This window comes from Ammodytes marinus (genome assembly GCF_949987685.1).
Source record: "Ammodytes marinus genome assembly, chromosome: 24".
Taxonomy (NCBI): Eukaryota; Metazoa; Chordata; class Actinopteri; order Uranoscopiformes; family Ammodytidae; genus Ammodytes; species Ammodytes marinus.
In genome coordinates this window covers 7,035,777-7,060,336 of record NC_137228.1, presented here as the reverse complement: position 1 = coordinate 7,060,336, position 24,560 = coordinate 7,035,777, and the positions used below count along the sequence as shown (strand labels likewise).

Below are 24,560 nucleotides of genomic sequence, written 5' to 3'. Positions count from 1 at the left end.
ATCCTCATTACTGGTCAAATAAAAAATAATACTGTACCTCGGTAAGCATTCTGTAACCTGTCGCCCACTCTGGACTATTTACAGGTGATGCGGCGTGAGTGTTTGAGTGACAGGCTTTAATTAGTGGCCCCCAGACAACCAGTGGCTGCATGCGCTCAGCTGAAATAAATAAGCTCCTGTAGAGACCAGGCAGAGGCTCGTGACTGCAGGCATCCTCACCCAACTCCAAATGACAGTGTCTAGCACATTTTCCAAAAGCAAAACAATTTTTAACAGTAAGAGAGGTTGCCCTTCCGAAAACTTATTTTTCACCAGAGACAATAGGATCCCCCACTGATAAACGAACTGCATGGGTACAAATGAGATGATACGTGCAAAGATTTAGAGGTGCCTGTTTGACTCTGAGCCTCCCAAGTTAACCATCTCTAGCTCTAGCTTTATTTAACGTCCAGATCACATGTGAGTGGTTTCAATCCTCTCATATAACTCTTGTCTTTTAAACAAAGCGATACCCCATTACCAGTTTTTGGCAGTTGAACTGAATAAACCAGAAAAGGTTAAATGGTCCAGTAATTTACAAAAAATATAAAAATGTAAATGAATGTCTTAAAATATATATTTTTTAAATTACACGAAAGTCTTGAAAATATAAATCACTTTTTTTGTGTAAAAATACCGTATGTGTCGTTTGGTTTCAATCCTGTTAAAGATTTATATCGACCCACTTGTTTGTAGACTAGTTGGTTTTTGACCACATTAAAACACATGATTTACTTTTCCTGGAATTTAACAGAAGTCATCGGAATCAGATATTAGAATAAGAAAAGCTACAAATCCGGCTTTGATATGACATTGAGTTGAGAAAAACCTTTTAAATCAAATGACCATTGTAGGGGCCAAAATTGTTTATTTTGAAAAGTTATACACTTCCGTTTTGATTGACACATGGGGGTGTGGGTGTGGTTTATATACCGGGGCACTTGTGGCGGGCAAGGGTTAGGATACAAAGGGGGTTAGTGGCGCACCTGTTTTATTTTCTGTTTACCGTCAACTTATCGTCAACAACGTCAAATAACCTTCAATTACAGCAGTATATATTTTATTTGTTTATTTTCAACACCATCTACATGTTCTCATTCATCCGTTGTAATTCTGCCTTTCATTTATTAAACTCTTTAAACTATACCCATCACCGGAGTTGGAGATTTGTTTGGACGCGTAACTGCCTGGAGCCCATTAAGCCTCTTAGCGGCCTTTATTGGAGAGCAGTCGCTACAATTAGTAAACAGAAACTCAATCCAAAAACACCACGGCATGGACGGGATTCAACGTTGCTCTTACCGCTTGGATCTCGATGTTTTGGACTGAACGAACTATGCAACATTGGACTCTTTTCCACGGACGCCTTGGATCAGAGACACACAATTGACAGTTGCAGCAGCGGTGTAACGCGCGAGTGACAGCAGTGCATCACAGCCATCAGAAACGGTATGTTTGTTGATCCTTCTGTGTATTTGTTTGAAGTTGAACACAGTTTGGAAGGCTGCCGTTTTGTCCATTGGGGACTGTTTGTTTTGGCTTGTGTTGCGCGTGCTTGGTTGTCGCGATCGGCAATTGTTTGGGCTGATTTGACCGCGTGGTGAGCTGAGGCCGCCGCTGTGCTGTGCTGTGCTGTTGTGTGGAAATCGCATATTGGCTGAATCAATGTCATTGCGGATTACATTTTGTCTGTTGCTCTGTGCTTTGATGAATTGTGAAAATTGAAAGTTCGCATAATGAGTGACGCAAATGAAATGGAAAATACGGAGAAGAGAACGGTCAAGCTTACAGCCAAAGCGCTGGCTTGCAAAATGGAAACTCTTCAAAAGCAACGTCAATCTAATGTGACAAAAATGAAAGAGCTCTCACTTGAAATGAAAGGGCTCATGAAATGTGATGAAAATGCAAAGAAAGTGCAATTCAAACTGGAGGAACTCAAACAACTGCATGAAAATGCAAATGCAACACATGAGTCAGTGATGGTTTTACTTCCCAAAGAGGAAAAGGTAACACAAAATGAATGGTTTGGACGCATAATAAAACACAACACAGACTTCACTGATGATGTAAAAACATGGCTCTCTGAGATTGAAAGACCCTGTCAGCAAGCAAGAAATGTGACTACAGATGTGTTAACTGCACAATCAGTCATCTTTCCCATTCCAACTGAAGAGGAGGCACCTGTTGAATTAAAGGGAAATATACCACACTCTGATGTTCAACCTGCCATTCCTTCCCAACAGAATAAAGCGATATCTGACATGCAGGATGAAATAAATCCAAGTGACAGTGTGTCAAATATTACAAACCGGAGTCACAAATCACATTCTTCATGCTCAAGATTGTCCACCACCTCATCTGCATGCATCAAGGCTGAGGCTGAAATGGCTGCTCTTATTGTGCAACAACAAATGCTTAAAGATAAACATGCCATAGAAGCACAGGAAGAGCAGCTTAGGAAGCAGGAAGAGCAGCTAAGGAGGAAAAAAGAGCAACTGGAACTGGATGGAAACCTTGCTGCTACAATGGCAAAAATGAAAATTCTCAGAGCCTCAAGTAGATCTGGTGTGCGTAGCCACAGATCAAGAGCGTCAGATGGTATGAACTCATATATGGTGAAGAAACAACATGAAAATAGAACACAAATGATTGCCACTGCTGACGGAGACATTACGCAAACCCAATCTCTCCCCACAGTGCCAGTGACAGTACAGTCAAATACATTGACTATGGATGCACATGTTACAGTACCTACAACATTGCCTGCTCCAAGCAATGGTGAACAGAGTAATATGATTCATATCATGGAAAAGCAAAATGACATCACTGCATTAATGGTCCAGCAACAGTGTCTCTCTTTAATGCCCAAGAAAGAGATTTGTCGTTTTGATGGTGACCCACTTCAATTTCAAACATTCATAAAATCCTTTGAACACAACATTGAAAGCAAGAACCCAAACCCCACAGATTGTCTTTATTATCTCGAACAGTATACAGAAGCACAACCTAGAGAAATGGTGAGGAGCTGCCTTCATATGACAGCAGAAAGAGGATTCAGGAAGGCAAAGTCCTTACTGCAGGAGCACTTTGGCAACGAGCATAAAATCGCTACAGCCTACATGGAGAAGGCTCTTTCATGGTCGTCAATAAAACCAGATGACACAAAAACATTACAAGCATACACTCTGTTTCTAAGAGGATGTTGCAATGCCATGGAAGATGTCAACAACATGCAGGAGCTCAACATGTCTGCTAATCTGCTAATTATCATAAAGAAGCTGCCATATCGACTGAGGGATAAATGGAGATCTGTGGCATGTGATTTTCAGGAAAGGTACAAACAAAGAGCTACCTTCAGGGATCTGGTTAATTACCTGGAAAAACAAGTGAGGATTGCAACTGATCCAGTGTTTGGAGACATCAGAGACACTCCAACACCAAGCAAGGATGGAAGGAGTTTTATGTCAAAACCACAGCATCCAAGAATCAAAGGAAGTACATTTGCTACCACTGTGACAGTTGCACATGAGAAACATGGAAATGGACCTAAGAAAATGGAGAGTTGGCCGGCTGTGAAAAGGTGTATGTTCTGTGGAGGTGGACATGCTTTGGAGGTGTGTTTCCTATTGGAAAAGAAAGCACATCATGAGAAAATCACTTTCTTAAAAGAAAATGGAGCCTGCTTTGGTTGTCTGCAGAAGGGACACATGAGTAAGGACTGCAGGAAGCGACTCAGCTGCAACATATGCAATTTGAAGCATCCTCGGATGCTGCATATCCACCAAAGAAGGAACGAAATGGACAAACATCAATCTCCAACAAAAGAAGAAGCCGACATCGGAGCCATAGCCTCGGTACAGACAAGTGGTCTTACTGGGGCCGGTGAAGACAACTGCAAACTCTCAATAGTGCCTGTGAAAGTAAAGGCAAAGAAGGGGAACACAACAGTGCATACATATGCATTTCTTGACCCGGGAAGCACTGCGTCATTTTGCACATTGGGGCTAATGACTAAACTCAATCTCCAGGGAAGAAAATCAAATATTCTTCTGAGAACAATGGGTCAAAGGAAGGTTGTGGAAACCAGCATTGTTTCAGGTCTAGAGGTAACAGGACTGAATGGCACTGAGTTCTGTGATCTCCCATGTGTGTACACACAGAAGACAATGCCTGTGCACAAAGGAAACATCCCACATCAAAATGACATCAAACAGTGGTCTCATTTGAAGAATATTCACTTACCTGAACTGGACTGTGAGATTGAGTTGCTGATTGGCTCTGATGTACCAAAGGCTCTTGAACCACTTCAAGTCATTAGAAGTGTGGGAGATGGACCGTATGCCGTTAAAACATTGCTCGGCTGGACAGTTAATGGACCTCTGGGAGGAAAAGATGATTATGCTCAGGAGCAGTCAGACATCAGTGTTAACAGGATATCAGTTGTTACACTTGATGAGCAGTGGGAGCAGCAGTACAAGATTGACTTTCCTGAGTGTGTCAAAGATGACCAAGAACCTTCAAAAGAAGATCAGCAGTTCTTGGAGTTGGTTTCAGCATCTGCAAAGCTGGTAAATGGACATTACTGCTTTGGCTTACCATTGAAGGACAGGAAAATCTGCTTGCCTGACAATAAGAACTGCGCTGAACAGAGGACACTAAACTTAAAAAGGCGTTTCCAGAGAGATCCATGCTATCACTTGGAGTACACCAACTTCATGTCTGACATGATATCCAAGGGTTATGCAGAGAAAGTACCAGAAGGGATCTTGGAACGTAGTGATGGCAGAAAATGGTATCTACCACACCATGGAGTTTTGCATCCACAAAAGAAAAAACTTCGAGTAGTCTTCGACTGTGGAGCTACATATCGGGGAGTTTCACTGAACTCTCAGCTCTTACAGGGGCCAGACCTCACCAGCACCTTGATTGGAGTCATAGCTAGATTCCGTAAAGAACCTGTTGTCATTGCTGCGGATATCGAAGCGATGTTCCTCCAAGTGCAAGTACCAAAGGAAGATCGGGACCTGCTACGGTTCGTCTGGTGGCCTGATGGAGATTACAGTCAGAACATGGTGGAATACAGAATGACGGTGCATTTATTTGGAGCAACATTATCTCCAAGTTGTGCAAATTTTGCCCTGAGGAAATGTGCTGAAGACAACACTGGCCAGTTCAGCCCACAAACTATCAAGACCATCTTGAACAACTTTTATGTGGATGACTGCCTCGCTTCAGCAGCTTCAGAAGAGGACGCAATAGCTCTTTATCACGAGTTAAGAGCCATTTGCTCCAAGGGAGGCTTTGTACTCACCAAGTGGATAAGCAATAGTCGTCATGTATTGGCTGCCATACCTGAAACGGAAAGAGCAAAAGAAATGAAGGATCTGGATTTGGACCATGACAAATTACCTGTGGAGAGGATGTTAGGTGTACAATGGTGTGTTCAGTCTGACGTCTTCAAGTTCAAAATCATCCTCAAAAACAGACCACTGACAAGACGAGGGATTTTGTCGACTGTCAGCTCTGTATATGATCCCCTTGGAATGTTGGCACCAGTAGTCCTGACTGCAAAAAGGATCCTACAGGAATTGTGTCGGGAAAAGACTGGTTGGGATGATGTGATACCAGACTCTTTTGTGCAGGAATGGATGAGCTGGATTCAGGAACTCCATAACTTGGAAGACTTTAAAGTCAATAGATGCTTCAAACCTACAAACTTCGGAACGGTAACATCTGCTCAGCTACACCATTTTGCTGATGCATGTCAGGATGGTTATGGAACTGTGAGTTATTTGTTACTGCATGACAACCATGGCCAAACACATTGTGCATTTGTGATGGGAAAGGCCAGAGTGGCTCCTTTGAAGCCAGTCACTATCCCTCGCATGGAGTTGACTGCTGCTACCATGGCAGGCAGAATGGACACAATATTGAGGAAAGAGCTGCAGATGGAACTAGCAGACTCTACATTTTGGACTGATAGCACCTCTGTGCTCAAGTACATAAAGAACAGGACCACACGATTTCGAACATTCGTGGCTAACAGAGTGACTGAAATTGCCAAAGCCTCAGATGAACATCAGTGGAGGTATGTCAACACAAATGACAATCCCGCAGACATGGCTTCCAGAGGTGTGAAAGTTAAAGCTTTCCTAAAGAAGGAAATGTGGGTGTACGGACCTCCGTTTCTTCTTGGTCCTCAGGAAGGGTGGCCTCAGAACCCTGATGGAGAAGAAAAGAGAAAGAAAGAGAAGAGAGAAAGAGAAAAAGAAGAAGAAGAAGAAGAAAAAAAAGAACGACAGAAATGGTCCAACATAAGACGCAACTTCACCCCAGGAGACATCGTCGTCATTGTGGATGATTCAGCACCTCGCAACTCCTGGTTGACTGGAAGGATTGTGGAGACCATGATGGACAAAAAGGGACTTGTACGTCAGCTTCGGATCAAGTCCAAGACCGGATTTCTGACCAGGCCCATCAACAAAGTCTGCCTACTACTGGAGGCAGAGGATCATTGACTGACCCAAACAAACTTTTGACCTCTTGACTTTGTTCCTGGAGACATGACTTTGACTAATCACTCTTTCTTTGGATTACAAATAATGAAGAAAGAAGATCAAGAAAATATATTTACTGTGTTGATTGTCATGTCAAATGTGTAATTATTATTTGAATTTGAAACATAATAATTAGGGGCCGGAATTGTAGGGGCCAAAATTGTTTATTTTGAAAAGTTATACACTTCCGTTTTGATTGACACATGGGGGTGTGGGTGTGGTTTATATACCGGGGCACTTGTGGCGGGCAAGGGTTAGGATACAAAGGGGGTTAGTGGCGCACCTGTTTTATTTTCTGTTTACCGTCAACTTATCGTCAACAACGTCAAATAACCTTCAATTACAGCAGTATATATTTTATTTGTTTATTTTCAACACCATCTACATGTTCTCATTCATCCGTTGTAATTCTGCCTTTCATTTATTAAACTCTTTAAACTATACCCATCACCGGAGTTGGAGATTTGTTTGGACGCGTAACTGCCTGGAGCCCATTAAGCCTCTTAGCGGCCTTTATTGGAGAGCAGTCGCTACAACCATAATTGTGTTTTTACATGTTATAACACTCTTCTTCTTTCTTTTTTTAGTCCATTTAAGACCAATCACATACAATGTACTTTGATTAGTGTACAACGCTGAAGTTGGCAGCCGATTCGGCAGTTAAGGAAAAGTTAAGGGATTCTTAAAGGCCTACTTCACCGGTGGGAATATGAAGGTGTATTGAATTCTGAGATCCTATGTAGTATAAATGTGCAAAAAAATATAGGGTTAGACAGTGAGACCATAAAACACTCTTTCTGCCTTTTCTCAGGCTAGGATGAACCAATTTAATTTTTTTTGCACATTTATACTACATAGGATCTCAGAATTCAATACACCTTCATATTCCCACCGGTGAAGTAGGCCTTTAAGGAGCGGCATGGAACCTCAGCGTCGTGATTAGTGCAGGGAATTTCCACGGGATGCTCTATTGTCTCTGATTTTTCAACTTTATTTTCCCACTGCCATCAAGCTAGCTGCTGATTGTCAACCCTTTTCTCTGCCGTTTTATAACTCACTTAGCGGAGAGGAGACCTGCTTGAATTTGGCCATCCATCACAGTGAACATTATGTCGGCTTTAATTCTTGTCAAAGCTGTCCCTGAGTGGTGATGAAGATGTCAGCACTCATTGCATTACAGCGCAACAAGGACATAACGTAAAGCAGAATAGAATGCAGGACATACCGTGTCTTGTACTATGATGGATTACCTGTCTTGAGTATGTGAGAGTCCCAAGTAGATGGATTTCCACAATGTTTTACAGAAATAAATGCAAACAAGTGGCCATCAGGAGAAAAACATGATGTGGCAACTCGCAACAGCAGCCTTTGCTTTTGAAAACGGATGGCTTAATTGAGGTGCGCTTGATTTTAAGAACATGCACACACATTTTCATTGTCCAAAGAGAGCACAGTTTCCTCTGATGACAGCATCTTGCTTGAGGATAAAACCAGGTGAGTACCAACCTGTCTGACTGATCCAGTGTCAAGCCAACTACAGTAAAGGCTATAATAAGACTGAAAGTGGGAACATTTTCAAAATAAAAGTGATATGCACTATATACGCTATATAGTCAGTACATTATAACTCAGTATCTTTTGTACATCTGCATATTTTCATACAGCTTCTAGTTGTTGTTTCTTTTCTTTTCTTTTTTCTTTTTTTACTATTTAAATCTACACAGTGGAGATAGCATTTTTTGGGGAGAGCGACTTTCATTCTGAAGTCAAAACTGCAACATTTCTGGTGACATTTTATCTGGCTCTGTCCGGCTTCACTCTCCACAGTACTGAGGGATGCGGTACTGCGGTGCGCGCGCATAACGTCAGAGATGGAGATATTTTGTCGAGCTAAAAGGATTAGGTAGCACAATACTGGAGGTTGATCGATTTGATTTTCAAAATAAAAGTGTACATTTCATGAACTATAATTCAGTTTTGGTTTAAAATACAGTAGTCAATTTATTCCTTCTTTATTTAACCGAACAATGTGCATCTGTAAATGCAACAATATTGCAGAACCTGTATACAACCACCTGCCATTTTGGTTTATAAATATTTAGATTAACAATAATTTAACAATCTGAAATGCACTTTAGACAAAAATTAAGAAGCTAACTCTGGTGTGGCCTTCATCAGTGGTTTCTTACCTGAAGATCAGTAACCCAAAAGGGTCTACAAATTAATCACCAGAGGTCACCAGAGGGTTCTAAGAATGTATTATTATAATAATAATAATAATAATTATTATTATTATTATTATTATTATTATTATTATTATTATTATTATTATTATTATTATTATTATTATTATTATTATTATTATTATAACCTTCAATAAAGGTTCAATAAAGTTGATTTTCTGTGACTTTCTGAACACAAAGGTTTTTTCTTTTGAAATCACTGGGTGTTTTCACCTCCTCTGACCTCTAATAAGCCTTCAACTTTTTAGTTAGAGGAGAAACAAATCAGTAGCCTATTTGTTTAAACTGGTCGTGTAAAACTGTGATACCGGGTCACAAATAAACATGCCTTCATTATGAAGGTGAGGTAAAGGTCGCGGGGAGGAGAAAAGACCTTTATAAATCACATACAGGTATCTCTGGCACAAAGCAACAACAATCAGTCTTTGGCCTTTATTTTGAATGACACGACCGGAAACGCTGAAGCTTTTTGCTGATGGCTTAACGCAGCTTCCTGCAAACACCGTCTCTTGGCGAACATGGTGGCAACTTGACAACGGCAGCGAGATGAAGACGGTGAGGGCTTGAAAAGGAAAAAAAGAGGTCTGTTACAGGCTGTAGGCCCATCCGCTGATAAAAAAGGCAGACAGCTTCGCCATGTTGGAGGAGGATAGCGCCCTTGTCCCTGCACGACCGAGGCCGGGGAAAACGTAAACGCTTCGGTGAGGGGCTTTCGAAAAAGGGATTGGAGGCTACGCAGAGGAGCGGAGCGGCGCGGCGCGGAGCTCTGGGCGGACGGGAGGACGGCGGCTTCACCGGTCAGCCATGGAGGATGCGGCCCGTGGTCGCCAGCGTCTGATTTGCCATCCGGCCCACGCTCATTTTAATGGAAATTACCGCTGATCGCAAAGGCAAGCCGGGACAACCCACCAGCTGACACGTGAGGGGAGGAAAACGCGAAGCGGACCCCCACGTCAATGACTGTTGCGGCAGAGGAGCCCCCACGGTGGAGTCGGCCGGTTCCCAAAATATGACCAGGGGTGCTGGGACGTGTTGGCAGCAAGAAGATGACGACGGCTTCCAAATCTGGCTAGAGCCCCCCCGCGACAACCAAAAGCCATTCACAGACTCAGAGAGGGCGCAGAGATGGCGACTGTCCTTGGCATCCCTCTTGTTCTTAACCATCCTCCTCTCTGATCACCTGTGGTTCTGCGCCGAGGCCAAACTGTCCCGGACCCGGGTCAAGTTCACCCCCTACTCCCACCTCCTCTCACCCCAGACCCACTCAGCACACAGCAGCCTCAGAGGAAACCCAGATGCTATTTTTATAGGAAACTCTACCAAACATTTGTGGCGGCTTGAAACTTGCCACCAGGATAGTCTATCTCCAAACTGCTTCACTTTCGCAGATGCCGACCATTTGTGCGGGGGCCTTTCCGACCAAGAGGGGACGCGGGCTGTAAATATGAGCAATTTGTACCTCTCCTTTTGTAACTCCTACTCTCTGCTGGATTTGTTCCACGGGTCGACAAGTCCGGACAATTTGAACTGCAGCCTCGACGTGCTTGGCGATGGCGACCCCGCCAGATGCAGCCTTTGCGTGCAGGCGTACCAGCGCTACGACCAGCACGCCCAGGAGAAATACGAGGACTTTGAGCTCCTCACTCAGAAATATGAGCCGGGGGCATATTCAGTGAGGACGTGCATGGAGCAGTGCAAGGTAGGATGCGAGAGGGAAGGAGGCGGGGGAGGGAGGTGGTGGTGTTTGGAGGTGGGGGTGATGTGGTGGCCATCTGTTGATTTGGGCCCGGATAGACGCCAGTTTCGGTCCTCCTCCTCCTGTCGCCATGGAGACGGATGACAGATTAAGGAGACTCCCGTCTCCGGGCCTCATGTTCATTCATCTCCTCGTTGTGTTTAGGCCCCATGCTAATGTGCAGATGGAGGTCCTGATCGTTTTTTTTACCTACATTCCTACATCTCCCCTTCTTTAAGTTCACGATATTGTTCTTTAACATTGCAGACCACTTCGCGCTTATCTGGCTCCAATCGATAACACACATAGACTCGTTAGAATTGCACCATTGCATGAGCTTTTATAGCAACATTTTAGTGAGCCGCGAGCTGCTGCTGCTGGCATATGCAAACAACTGTGGAAGGCAGCCAGCCCGTGTGTCCTGTGTGTGTTGTCGCAGTCCGCCAGGTGTTCATCATGGCCGCCCACTCCATATCGAGAGCGTTTCATTATAGTCAAGAGGTGGTTTCCCTGCTTAATGTGGCGGAAGGCTCTTTTCGCTCGGACTCGTGTTTGCTCACACCAGGCCGGCACGCAGGCGGCCGCCTCTTGGCTAGGCCTGGGCTCGCTGTTTGATTGCCTGCTACTGTTTGCCAGCTCATAACAGACGGAGGCGGGTCTGAGAGGGGCTGTGATTGGTGTCCGGGAAACCGCTGGCCGCCGCTGTGAGCACACAGAGCCATAAAGAGCTGCTTTCAGCACCGCGGACAGCTCCGTACGGTAGACGGCCGTGCGGAGCTCTCCGCGGTTCTGAATGGCGCTCCACGGCTCCATTCACAGAAGCGCTGGCCAATCCCAGATGGCCTCCATTCACCCAACCAGTGGCAAAGACACACGCACAGGCGTCAAGAACGCGAATCTAATGAGGCCATCTGCCCGCTTATACAAACCCAATGCATTTAGATATAACCTCGTGCATATGAGCCGGGTAAACACACAAAAATACCAAACTGGTGTGTGTGTGTGTGTGTGTGTGTGTGTGTGTGTGTGTGTGTGTGTGTGTGTGTGTGTGTGTGTGTGTGTGTGTGTGTGTGTGTGTGTGTGTGTGTGTGTGTTCGTGTGTGTGTTCATCAGACAAGGATTTACTTCCTTTTATATTCTATATATATATCTTTTGTAGGCATGATCATTCTCAGGCTAATACATTACAGACTCAGACACAGACCGCAGGAGACTGATGCACTTGAATGCATGCAGTGCTCAAACATAAAACCAGGGTTTTACAATAGCTGGCTTAATGGCCTGCTAGACAGTCAGTTTTGAAGGACAGTTGTCGAGTTGTTCAGAGCTTTCTGTGTGTTTGCTCTACTCTTCTGGCTAGAGCTCAGCTGACACATATCATTGATTAAGTTGACATACATGTGTCAGACATACAATAGCCAACTATTCAATAATCAGTCTAAGTAGTTTTTCAAGCAAAATTTGTGGTACACCTTCTGTGCATTTAGCTGCTATTCGCGGTTATATATTGGAAAACTCCATTTCTTCGGAAGACATTTAAAAAGCACCACCTTGGGGCTCTGGTAACCTTCATAGACTTAACGCCTAATTAAGAAAATGATCAGCTGATGAATCGATAATGTTAATGTAAAACATAATCATTTGATGCAGCAGGCCCTAGCTTGGATAATTCTCACAACTCATCATTGCTGGAAGCGTAACTAAATATCCCTTCTCTGCTAGCTCCAAATACTCTAGAAACCAAATGTTAAGGAAGAGTAGAATGAGACCAAAGCTACTTCAGAGATTCACTTTGAGATTGTCCAGTTTGCTTTACTGTAGCTGTTAGAATACGAAATCATACCACACACAGGGAAAAGAAAAAGACAGGGTAAATGAATGCAACTGAATGCAAGGTTTATTTCTAAAATCGTATAATTGCCATCCAGCATCGTATCAGCCATTGAGGAAAGCTCCCATTGTCAAGTGATTATGCATAGTCTGTACACACTCTACACATTCTCCCCGTTTGCCTGTGCTTAACTGAAGCTCCCACAAACACACACACACACACACACACACACACACACACACACACACACACACACACACACACACACACACACACACACACACACACACACACACACACACACACACACACACACACACACACACACACACACACACACACACACACACACACACACACACACACACACACGCATACAGTAGAGTCATGTTTTGTCTCCTACTGCCAGTCTCAGGGAGACGCTTAGCCTTTTTTCTCCGAGCTCACCTCTTGACGCTCAAAAAAGAATAAACAGTCATTTAGTCAAGCTGCTAATTTTCCTTTTTACAGTGACCCTTCTCTGACACCTGCCTTGATAATAGGTTTGTTTATCTTCCTTCACACGTGTGTTATGGAAAAGAGCAGCGTGAGACAAGCGCTTATGTCTTGCTTCTTCTGGTGTTAATGGCTACCTGCCTTGCTTTGACATATCAATTTGGTACAGTCGGACTATGTATTCTTGGATTGGTCTTTCATGTTTCAAGCTGTAATAAGTCCTCTTTACAAATAGATGTTATTTTGTATGAAGGGTTTGCGAAAAAGAAAGTGTTGTATTATGAGAAGTAAAAGCTGTGCAGTGGTTCAACCAGACTGACAAGCTAAAACAGAAAGAATTAATCAACAGCCGTTGGTAAAATAAAAGCTCAAACATCGAAGCCCACACAGATTTTAACAAATTCCTGTTTCATTGTCAAGTGCAGCATAAAGTCTCTAGCGAGCTGGAAATATCAGGCATGTTATTTCAGCATAGCTACTGGTAAAACTGGTCTGATAAATCACAGTTTAAATCTTTTCCATATAGAAAGTAGAGGGCAGAGAAGCTAGGTTCCCAACATATTTAAGAGAGACCAATTTCACTGTTGTGTTTCAATAATCTAGGGTCACTTACTTAAGCTTTTTCTGGACTGGAAAAAGCATTCATAATCAAAGTGTATTTGGGAGAACAATTTGGACATGCAACACTGTGGGGAACACTGACTAAAATTGAAGTTTTAATGATGTTATTATCATTTTGCGGTTGGAGCGGAAAAACGACATGGGGTTATATAATAGACAAAACGCTCTCAAAGCACCAAGGAGCACGCAGGAGGAGGGGCATTACGCTCTGCCTTCCCGCCTGCCAGATACTTTTTTCCGGACACTTTTACCTGGCACACTCGGCTGGAGAACCAAGCTGACAACTGCGCATTCTTAGCTCTTTTACCTTCACACATCGAGTTAGGCGTCAAGAGTTATTAGAGGATGATATCGGTAAATAAGGCCTGTTAAATACTGGCTCTTCCCCAGACACACCTCCGGATAACCCCCGCTCGGCTCTAGCATGCAGCATGTGAACAGGCATGACCGGGAATGACAAGTAGCCTATGTGCTTAAGGCAAACATTGACATGTCACTAGTAGCCATGTTATCAGTCAAGTGTGTTCAATGTTCGCTACGTCACAACTTCTTTGAAGAAATGTGTTTCCATCTCCCTTTTTGCGCATTATCTCTTGGTCGCATTATCAAAAACCATCTCAAGCGAGCGTAAAAACATTGTTTTGAGAATTTGAGGATTTTTTATCTAATTTTGGGCATTTCCATTTCCATCACCGTTTACTCTTTCTATATTTCAAATTTCGCATAAAAGCAGGGATGGAAGAAAACGCAGTTAGGGTATGGAGAAAATGAAGCCAATAGATCCCTCTGCCTGGCCATCTCATCTCAGCCTTCTAGATGATTGTAGTGAGTGCTTGGTTACCCATGGCCCCAGGGATGATCTCTGACATGTGCCAGTGAGGATATTTGACATGGAGAGTATAGCGTTTGTTGTGCAGGTGTGTGTGTGTGTGTGTGTAGAGGCTCCTGGGGTCCGCAGGTGGTGCTTTGATTCCTCCAGCCTGAGGGGAAACAACACACTGTGGACATTGGCCGGTGTGCTGTTTCCCTCTAACAATGGGATTCTCCATCATCTAACTGTTAAAAGTGAAAACCCCTACCCGCCATTCATCTTGACAGCAGGGCCGGGCTACCAACATTTAAACCTGGGCTGATGCACTAATGCTGACTTGAAAGCTGTGGTTTTTTTTTTAACCAAAATGTCACACACGCTAAGTAGTTTCACTGGACACAAATAGCTATAACAAACTAGGCCTCTCATGAAAGCATGTCTGCGCTAGTACAACAACTGTCAGCCAACAAAGGCCTGGGTGTCTCCCCGCACAGTAATATTCACATTATTTAATACAGGGTTGCCTTCCCGGTATGCCAAAAGGCTGCAGCCATAACTATTTAATGCAGGCTCTACAGTCATTATTTCAATTATTAGGTTGTCTGACATGGTAGTGATATGTTGCTCAGTGCTGTCACATTCATAGTAGTTATGAACTGTTAAAAAATGTACTTCTTCCCATTTTAGACTGCTCAAGTCGCAGAAGGGGGAACTAAGTAGACATATGTCTCACTGCCTCAGGTCAACAATAACCAAAATATACACATTCACAAATATTTACATTCAAAAAAGGACCGGAAATCATTTGTGTCTCAATCAGTTTCGAGAAGGTGTGGGTGGGGCTAAGGTGATGTCAAGCACTTCCATGCACCAATCAGGATTTAGCATTGTTTGAATCAGAATCTGGTGGGTTGGTTGGTCACTGTCAATCAAATCGGAGCAGAACACATCCACCCAATCCTGATGAAGCACACTAACCAGATGTATTGAGTGCCATACTTTTTATCTCACAATACAAAGATCTTTGTTGCCACTTTAGTCATGGATATGTAACATAGAGACAAACTTGAAGTCATGTTTCTAGGGATTAAGAAGCTTGACCCAGTGAATGTAACGTTTATTGCTTATTGATTTAATGCCTATCATATGTTTCAGGATGCTGCAGAATCGCCTTAGAACAAACTAATTAAGAATGACTCAGTAAACATATATAGGGATGACTATGAGAGACTAGGGAGAGAGAGACTCATAGTAAGCTCTTCATTTTGGATATTTCCGTGCAGAAAACAGCCCAATTCCCACCTGACAAGATCCCAGCACCAGACAAAAATGTGTTCATAAAAAAAGATATCTCAGTTTCACAAAAACAAACTGCAAATGGTTTGTACATGGGTGTCTGCACCCCTGTTCTTGGCTGGCTAATACTTCTATTATTACCTCTACCTCTTTGACTCTTTATGACCTCCACTCACAGCCCTACTACGTGTAATCCTTCCACTTCTTACCCCGCTTCTTTTTTATATATATATATATATATATATATATATATATATATATATATATATATATATATACACACACACACACACACACACACACACACACACACACACACACACACACACACACACACACACACACACACACACACACACACACACACACACACCAGCACCGCTATGATGTATGAATTTGTTTAGCAAAAAACACAATCACGGACAAGTCTGTGCAACAAACACGGACAAGTCTGTGCAACAAATCTCCCGTCTCCCCCCTCTGGGTGCAATTGAATGTCTAATCTTAGCTGGTGTTGTGTGTGTGAGTGGAAAGGAGGACAGTGTCCACACAGCGTGCTCCCAGCCTAAGATCCTTGTCAACCGCACACATCTGCATTGATCCAAGCTCTTTTTTTTTGCCAGAGGGACGGGTGGCAGCAATACCAAGAGGTTGATCCCTATTGATTTGCACCAAGCCACCCGCCATCACTCGTCCTTCACTTGATAGTGGGGGCCACTGCTCCCAACCCATGTAGAGGCAAACGCCTGAGCCCAGTCAAGACGTCATGTCGCTGTCTAAACCTGTTTGATTGTGCCGTAAGACCTGGGAGAGAGAGAGAGAGGTTGCGTTCCGAATCGCATACTCTTTCTTTTTTCTATTCTACATACTAAATCCGACGATAAAAAGAATCTAGTTAGGATGCAGTAGGCATACTATTGGGACATACTTTTCTCTCTTATTTCATCATAACATTGCGCCTTGATCTTGCCTCTTGCTTTTATATCCTTCGCATCCCCGTTTGTTTTCATATGGAGGCTTCGTCGATGTTACGTCACTTCACGTGCGCACTGGATTGTGGGTCAGAATCGCCCAAATAGGATGCACTTTTCAACACTAACAATCTTGGCCGCATAAAGTAGGACATCCGGGTACTTCTAACCATCCTAAATCTGGCCACAAGAATCGGGACATCCTAAATCTTTTTTTCCACATACTATATAGTAGAAAGTATGCGATTCGGAACGCAACCAGAGTGTGTGTGTGTGTGTGTGTGTGTGTGTGTGTGTGTGTGTGTGTGTGTTGTGATACAGTTTAGGTAGGTTGTGCGCTTTTATCCAAAGCGTCTTACAACTGGAGCACACATTCATCAGCAGCTACCACACAGGGTGCTGGCTAACTATCAGGAGACATTATATGGTTCTTGCTCAGGGACACTTGGACATGTGGCAGGGAGACTGGGGATCGAACCACCGACCCTATAGTTGTGGGTCCACCACCCTATCCACTTTGCCACAGCCCCCCCCGAGCTCAAATCGCTCTCTGTTCATCTGTTATCTCCCCACCTACAATATAGACAGGCATGCAATTCAGCAGTAAATGATGCGACACAACAAGGACATCAGTTCTTAGATGAGGCGGGCGCTGATTCTAAGTCTGAACACAGATGGAGCCATGTGAGGTGATGCATCTTCCTATTAGGGACTATGAAAAGGCTTGTGAGCAAATCTGTCCCTTCAGCAAAAAAACTCACAAATGTTCTTCACACGTAGCTGTGAGCTCGTTTACATGCCGACATTAGCATAATAGCATGTAGCTCAAGAACAGCCTCAGAGAGCCGCAGGACTGGCACCATTGACCGATAGTTTAGTTCAATCTGGGGTTGGTTGATATGACAGCAAACATACAGCAGGAGACTGTGATACATTTGGCCAAACTGTAACACACTAAAAGCCGCAATATCTTTATATCTTTCAGATCAATGTTTTATTTTTTTGCTCGCAACTTTTTACTGTGAGGGTTCACTCAAGGTGAGGCTCTGTTAAAAAAAAACTATTGAAAATAACCTACCCATCCATCACTCAAATGCAGCAAGGAAAAAGACAGCTACTTGCTGGTGAGCATAGTGGAGCAGCTAAAAAAAACAGCTCTTTCCCACGAGGGTTGCTGGAGACAAAAACCAAGCGAAAGAATAGTCAATATTGGTCCAGAAATGAAAATAACACCTTTTATAAATAATATAGAGAAAATCATTAAGCCATGGACAATTGTGGAAAACCTGATCGGTATGTCTTAATACAATCAAATGATATCAATTCAACATGTCTATCCTATGCAAAGAAAAGAGTCCACACCAAAACAGCAGGCTCATATATGGGTACCACTGTAGCTTTGATTTGCTCCCTCGCACATCCCACAGTCCCTCCTACTTGACAACAAGATATACACACCCGCAAATCTATCAGTTATCTGTCAGTCTGAATGTGGGCTATCTCATCTGCATGAATATCCTGTGATCATCCATGCTCTTTTATATTGTTGCCTTTGTTGGCCCTTTTTTCCATTATGCACATCAGACTACAGTGTGCGCTCACGTGGGATTTCCATTTGTGAATATTGTATTGTAGATACAGACCTTGGAGAGTTTTTTTATTTATTTTTTTGCGTCCCTTCAAGATGCCTGACCCACTCCACGACACAGCTCTTTTATGGGCAGATCCCTGAGCAGTTTGCTTATGAGGCAGGAAGGAGAGAGGGGAGGAGGGTGGCTGCTTCCATATTGTCTCATAACTGTGAACAGCTACACTGAGAGCAGATCTGATCACATGAGATAACAGCTGGGAGTGGAACCGCACCGGGCCAAAATGCCTGTTATAGTGGGTTACCCAGTTAATAGGCCCTCATTTAACCTGGCATTTCCATTATGGTTGACATGTGAAGTAATGTCTTTGGCAAACAATGTTGTCAATCAAGGGTGACGTTGTATTTGCAGCTACGTTGTCTGTACAAGATAGAATGCTAATGTTTGCTCATACCCTAACATATCTGCTAAACATCTGCATATTAGCATTGTAACAGAGAATGTTAGCATGTTGATGTTAATTAAGCTCAAAGCGCTGCTGAACCTGAGTGCAGCCTTGTACATCTGCTGGCATGACTGTAGACTCTGGCTGTGTTCCAAATCTCGTACTTGTTCTTTTTTCTATTCTACATAATACATTTGACCATAAAAAATGATCTAGTTAGCGTGCAGTAGGCATACATTTGGGACGTACTTTTACTTATTTATTTCATCATAACATTGCGCCTTGATCTTGCCTCTTGCTTTTATATCCATCGCATCCCCAGTTGTTTTCATACAGAGGCTCCGTCGATGTGACATCACTTCCGGTGCACACTGGATTGTGGGTTGCAATCCTCTAAATAACATGCTGATTTCAACGCTAAAAATCTCGCCCAGGTGTAGTAGACATCTGGATATTTTTAAGCATAGTAAACCTGACCACAAGAATTGGGACATTCAAAATCTTTTTTTCTACCATACTAAATAGCAGAAAGTATGGTTATTGGAACGCAGGGTTAGTCTTGCTATGACAAAATAAACAAGTTTACCAGTATTTTTATTTCATGATATTTTCTTGAAAACAAGATGCATATTTACTTTTATAGATAGAGAGCACAACAGCCAAGTGGGGTAAACATATCTTACTGCAGTGTCTAAATTACTTATGAATTTACTGCCAACAATAGACGAGAGTAAATTATGTAGTCATTGCAGGGCAGGCTACAACCACTAACAATGTAAAGGAATTCATACAACTTAAGACACAAGTCGAGAGAGACTACGCATGCATGAAATAATTGCTCAAGGGTGAAGGTCAAATTTCATGTCCGTCAAAAGCGGGTGAATTCCGTTTATGTCTTCTTTTGAGCAAAGATCGCTTTCAACATGTCAAATGTTTATGACATTGCAACTCCATAAATATGGGATACTCAACAGACCATATTAGATTGTGCAGCAGAGGACAAACCTACATTTCCCGCAGTGCAACATGTGGACTTGTTAGCACTTTCATGCATGAATTTTTTTTCTCAAGTGATTTTATACTTCTTTAGGCATGAAAATATAACTTAATTTTTTTTAAACACACATTTTTCAGAGAGTTTTACACATGTCCACTCGGGTGGACTCCATGCGTTTTGAGTTCTCAACTTTGCACTTATTTATTTAACAAAACAGTGAGAAAATTGATATATTATCTGAAAACTATAAAATAATATATATTTTCAATGTCTGTTCACATATATTAACATATTCCAATACTATCTAATGCAAAAGCGTGGAATAATTTTTTCAATCAATTTTCTATGAAAATAACAGACAACGTTTTCCTTGGTTCTCCAATTTCTCTTTTTCAGGTGTAATTCAGTAGTACAGTCTACTGACTTGTACATCACTTCATCAAAGCTATTTTAATATGAAAATTGGCATCATAGTGACACCAACTGTTTTACACATAATGGAATAATCTAGAAAAAATGTTTTTTTTACACAAATACTTCAAGTTGCATTCTAATAACAAATCAATTGATTTAAAACCAAAAAGTTACAGCGAAGTAAGCTTTTTCAAGCACAACACATCTGCAGTCATAGTATTTATTGAAGTTGGTGATGCATGATTTCCAATTTAGTGGACAGGTGATTAAACATAATTTCCTCCCAATGTAAAATCAATAATTGGACATTTTAACAACTATATGACTCCTAAGATGTTACTTGATGTTGCCATATTTTTTTTACCTGACAGGCTCTCCTATTTTAGAAGTATTTACAGGATATTCCTGAGCTACACAACTTTTCTGCTCCCTGTCGGCCATCTTGGTTTTGACTAATTGTGGCTGCTCTTACAATGGCTGGCCACTGGTTGGCAATGCATTGGATGACACACAAGAGTCCACTGTAGTGGCTGATATGCAACTAGGCGATCTACACCCATGCATATTCAAGAGAACAGCATTTGAATAGCTGTCCACTGTAGTGACTATGCCTGAAAGGGTTAGATTTCTCAAACCACATGGGAAACAGTCACATCTTTCGAACCAACCTTAGGCTTTCTGTTATAAATAGACTCAGAGTTAGGGCCAATGGAGATACAGTTACTCTGATGACATCATCATCAGGGTTTATCTCCACTTGGACTTGATGGTGACATTGGTGTTACATTGGTGTTATCTATAATTGGGCTTGAGACTTACAACAACATGACAAGTAATCCCATCTTCATCAAAATTACCAAAGCGCATATGGTCCCAAAGCACACACACACACACACACACACACACACACACACACAAAATCCTTTTTTTTTTTTTCTTCTTTTTTTAAATCTTCCCTGGAGATGAATAGCATTTAGTTACTGAGCTGTTTTGTTTATGCAACAATGGAGCAACCAGAATTTAATTATGACAAAAACATCCATTACTTTGGCTTCATAATTGTGAGAAAATAAAGATGAATATGTTACAAGCAGGATGTTTTTTGAAACACCTAAGGGTCGGACTAATACCTCCGTTCAGTTATGGGCATGGCATCAATTAGTCTAACGGACCTATAGTCTACTCTGCATAGGTATTTGAATGGATTATTTCTATTATTATTTTTTCTAAAGGGATAGATAAGCCTGAATGCATGTCCCAGTGTGTGCATTGAATGTTAGCATTAAACCCAAGCAGAACATGTGCAAGCAAGGTTGAAGCAGGGTTTGTGCTCTTGAACTCCGCAGCTGATGGGTGTCAGATATTTAAAAAATACATATATTTAAAAAACTGCTGACAGGGCAACTCCTAGTCATATAAGATCCTGCTGCCTTGAGATGATCACATCTAAATTCCCCACCCCTTGGCACTAATGGGATTATCTGACTTGCCCTTATTACCTACAGTAAGGTATCTCTCTCTCTCTCACTCTCTCTCTCTCTCTTCATGTGCCCTTTTGCAATGCTGATTTTTTTTTTGGTTGTAAAACTCAATCTGCATGTATACAGTGGACTGGGTAAAAGGTTACGTTTGGATCTCTGTTAAGCTCTGTGTGGCCCATTAGGATGATTGAGGGGATGATGTTTGTCCCGGTAAATGAATTGTCTGTCACTGGACGTGGATGGGGAGTTTTTGCGACCGGGTATGCCAAAACAACATAGTCTTCTTCTCATCTGCACAACACCTACAGTTCTTTCCATTAAAATGCTTAGCGCGTGATTTACACTGCTGTTTTATGCAATGAGTTGATTTACAGCGTGGCATACTGCAACCCTGAGATTTATACCATTGTATAAGGTTTTTAGTGTATTAAAGTGCAACACCCGGGGATACTGTATTAACGGCGTGTGCCTGCTGTCTGCTATCGGCCGCAACAACACAACAAAACAGATATGTACGAGCGCTTTATAATGTAGGCCTATTTTATAAGTATGCTATTTATTTTTTGCTATAGTCAATAATCTACTGTCATCTCTAGACCTAACAGGAAAGTATAGATCTAAGAGTTTTAGTAAAACCAACACAAGTAGCCTACTTTGGGAATTGTATAGCCTACATCCAGACAGAAAGCTAAGTTTTGAAAGGATTTAATTATAGATGTCAGTGAAAATGTAAGCTACTCTGAGTAGGCTAAGCACTGTCTGCCTCACAATAATTGACAAGAAAACAGTCTAAACTCTGACAATTTGACTAAAATAACAGAGGAACTTCTATTACAGTCAGCACAATTGAACATTCGTCTTTGAGAAAAGAAGCTAGTAGAGCTATGGACACCGCGGCGCGTGAAACGAGCATCACAAGGCTTGGCTAGGCAACAGAACTTTACAAAAATAGGCTACCTTAAAAGCAGCATAAAGTTGGGCAACCAACATGGGGATGAACAACAGAAACTCCACGGAGATTGCAGCAAAGTACACAAGCAAAAAAGCACAGAGTCACAGTTGGCGGGTCTGTGTTGAGGCCTATTTTTAACCAAATAGTAGCCTATTTCTGTGTGTGAGATTGGGTGTGTGTCTCTCTTTTCTAACCTCCCCCTGTCACCTTACCCTAACCACCGAGCTGTGATGCCTGAACATAATCGCCAATTTCAGGAAAACATAGGGCTGAGGTGGGACCAACAGGCTGTGGGAACATATTGATGACCCCGACCAACACGGCGGGGTTGAGGCGTAATGCCGAGAGCCGGAGGTTGTGAAACAGCGGGGCATTGTGGATGAAGTTTGGCCGACCAAGAGTCACTGTTAAGGCCAGGACACACCGATCCGACTACCCGAAAATGGAGTCTGCCGTTTCTCCTCTGTGAGAAATGGTGTGACAATTCTGGTTTGATAGTGTATAAATAAACGTGATTTGATAGTTGTTTTTCATTACTCTGACACAAATCAGGTTACTTTCCTGGCTGATTGCTTGTGCAAAAAAGTCATGTCTCAGTAGAGCTTCTGGATGGGTTTTTAAAACATACTGAACCTAATGATTCAGAATTTGAATATTTCGGTTTTGAATGTCTTTGCTGCTCAGGATAGGTCTAGGCCTAATTGATAATTGTTTTGTATTATATGTTTTAGTTTGAGGTTTGTAAATATGTAAATCTTTAAGAGCCTCTGTTCTTGTATGAATGTAGGCTTTTTTCTGCTGCGGATAAATCCACGCACACGCTACTCTGTAAGCCTTTATCAGGTTTTGGATACAAACATTGGGGCCAAGGCTTATCTTGTTATTTAGGGTATTTGTTTAAAGAAATTGTATAAAATCATCTAGGAAGGAAGCTTTCAGGCTCTTCAACTGCATTGTTAGAGGAGACGTGACATTAAAAGAAAACAGCAGTTAACATGTCATTTCTAACAAACAAGGAACTCTTTGGACAATCGGCGATTAATGTCACACGCTAGTAAATTTTTTGGAGAGTGTCAATACACAGCAGCGAGCTGTTGAACCTAGATCTCAGACATTGCCAGGGACTCAGATGGTGAGGTTTTCCTTTATGTTGTTGCGTTCCTGTTAACAATATAGCTTTTAACTGAGGGTAAGGCTGCGTAAACATAGAAAAGACTGAAGATAAAAGGAGCTGATGTTGATACTGCAGGGTAAGCAGGCTACATCATGTACATGGTGTTACAATAGGCTACTACAAGTAAATATGTTGTAGCCTATGAGTGAATACTCACTGCTTCGACCTTGTATATTAATCCTACACTGCCCATACTATTTATTCAACCTTGTTCTTGTTTCCTGAGTTATGGTTTGACGCCTCCATCACTCCATCTTCGTCACCGGCCAAGTCGAATGTTCACGCCGACCGTGTTACATAAGAATTGCAGTCTTGACCACAGTTATCTGCCCTCCATCACTCACACAGCGACCCTTTCACACTCACACACACACACACACACACACACACACACACACACACACACACACACACACACACACACACACACACACACACACACACACACACACACACACACACACACACACACCCTCCCTTTCACGCCAATAAATCTATATGGTGATTGCTCCGCCCCCCCACCCCCATCTGGCCCCTTGATTACTGCCAACACTCTGCTGGCGATGATGGTCATCGACAGTGTTTACCTTTTAAAAAGTGATCACGGCTGACGTAAAACCCTAACCCTCTCACCTTATTTTCTATTGACGGCACACACGGTGAATCCGGTGTCCATTTCTATGAAAGCTGCTCAATGGCGCAGAGAAGCAACAAGGAAGCATAATCCGGAAATTCCATGCGGCCCGGAAGCATGACGTAGCATGGACGTAGCTGCATTATGGACCTATCAAGAAAGAGGGCGGCAAGCGTAGCGGACTGGAGGCGGGTGTAGAATCATTCTCGTTCTGTAGCATCTAGCCTGGGGAAAACAAACTGAAAGCCGTTGGGCTAATAAAACGCTTGAGGTGG

At 42.5% G+C, this 24,560-nt stretch overlaps 1 protein-coding gene across 1 annotated transcript in view; it reads left to right on the top strand.

Annotated features, from left to right (window-relative positions):
• Nucleotides 1-9,848: 9,848 nt before the first annotated feature.
• LOC307269766 (NALCN channel auxiliary factor 1-like) overlaps nucleotides 9,849-24,560 on the top strand; it is a gene marked incomplete at both ends in the record, with an annotated part of 29,745 nt that continues 15,033 nt past the window's right edge. Inside the window, one exon of the mRNA XM_080052797.1 lies at nucleotides 9,849-10,538. Within this exon, the coding sequence (XP_079908923.1) occupies nucleotides 9,849-10,538 (690 nt within the window). The remainder of the gene's footprint in view (nucleotides 10,539-24,560) is intronic.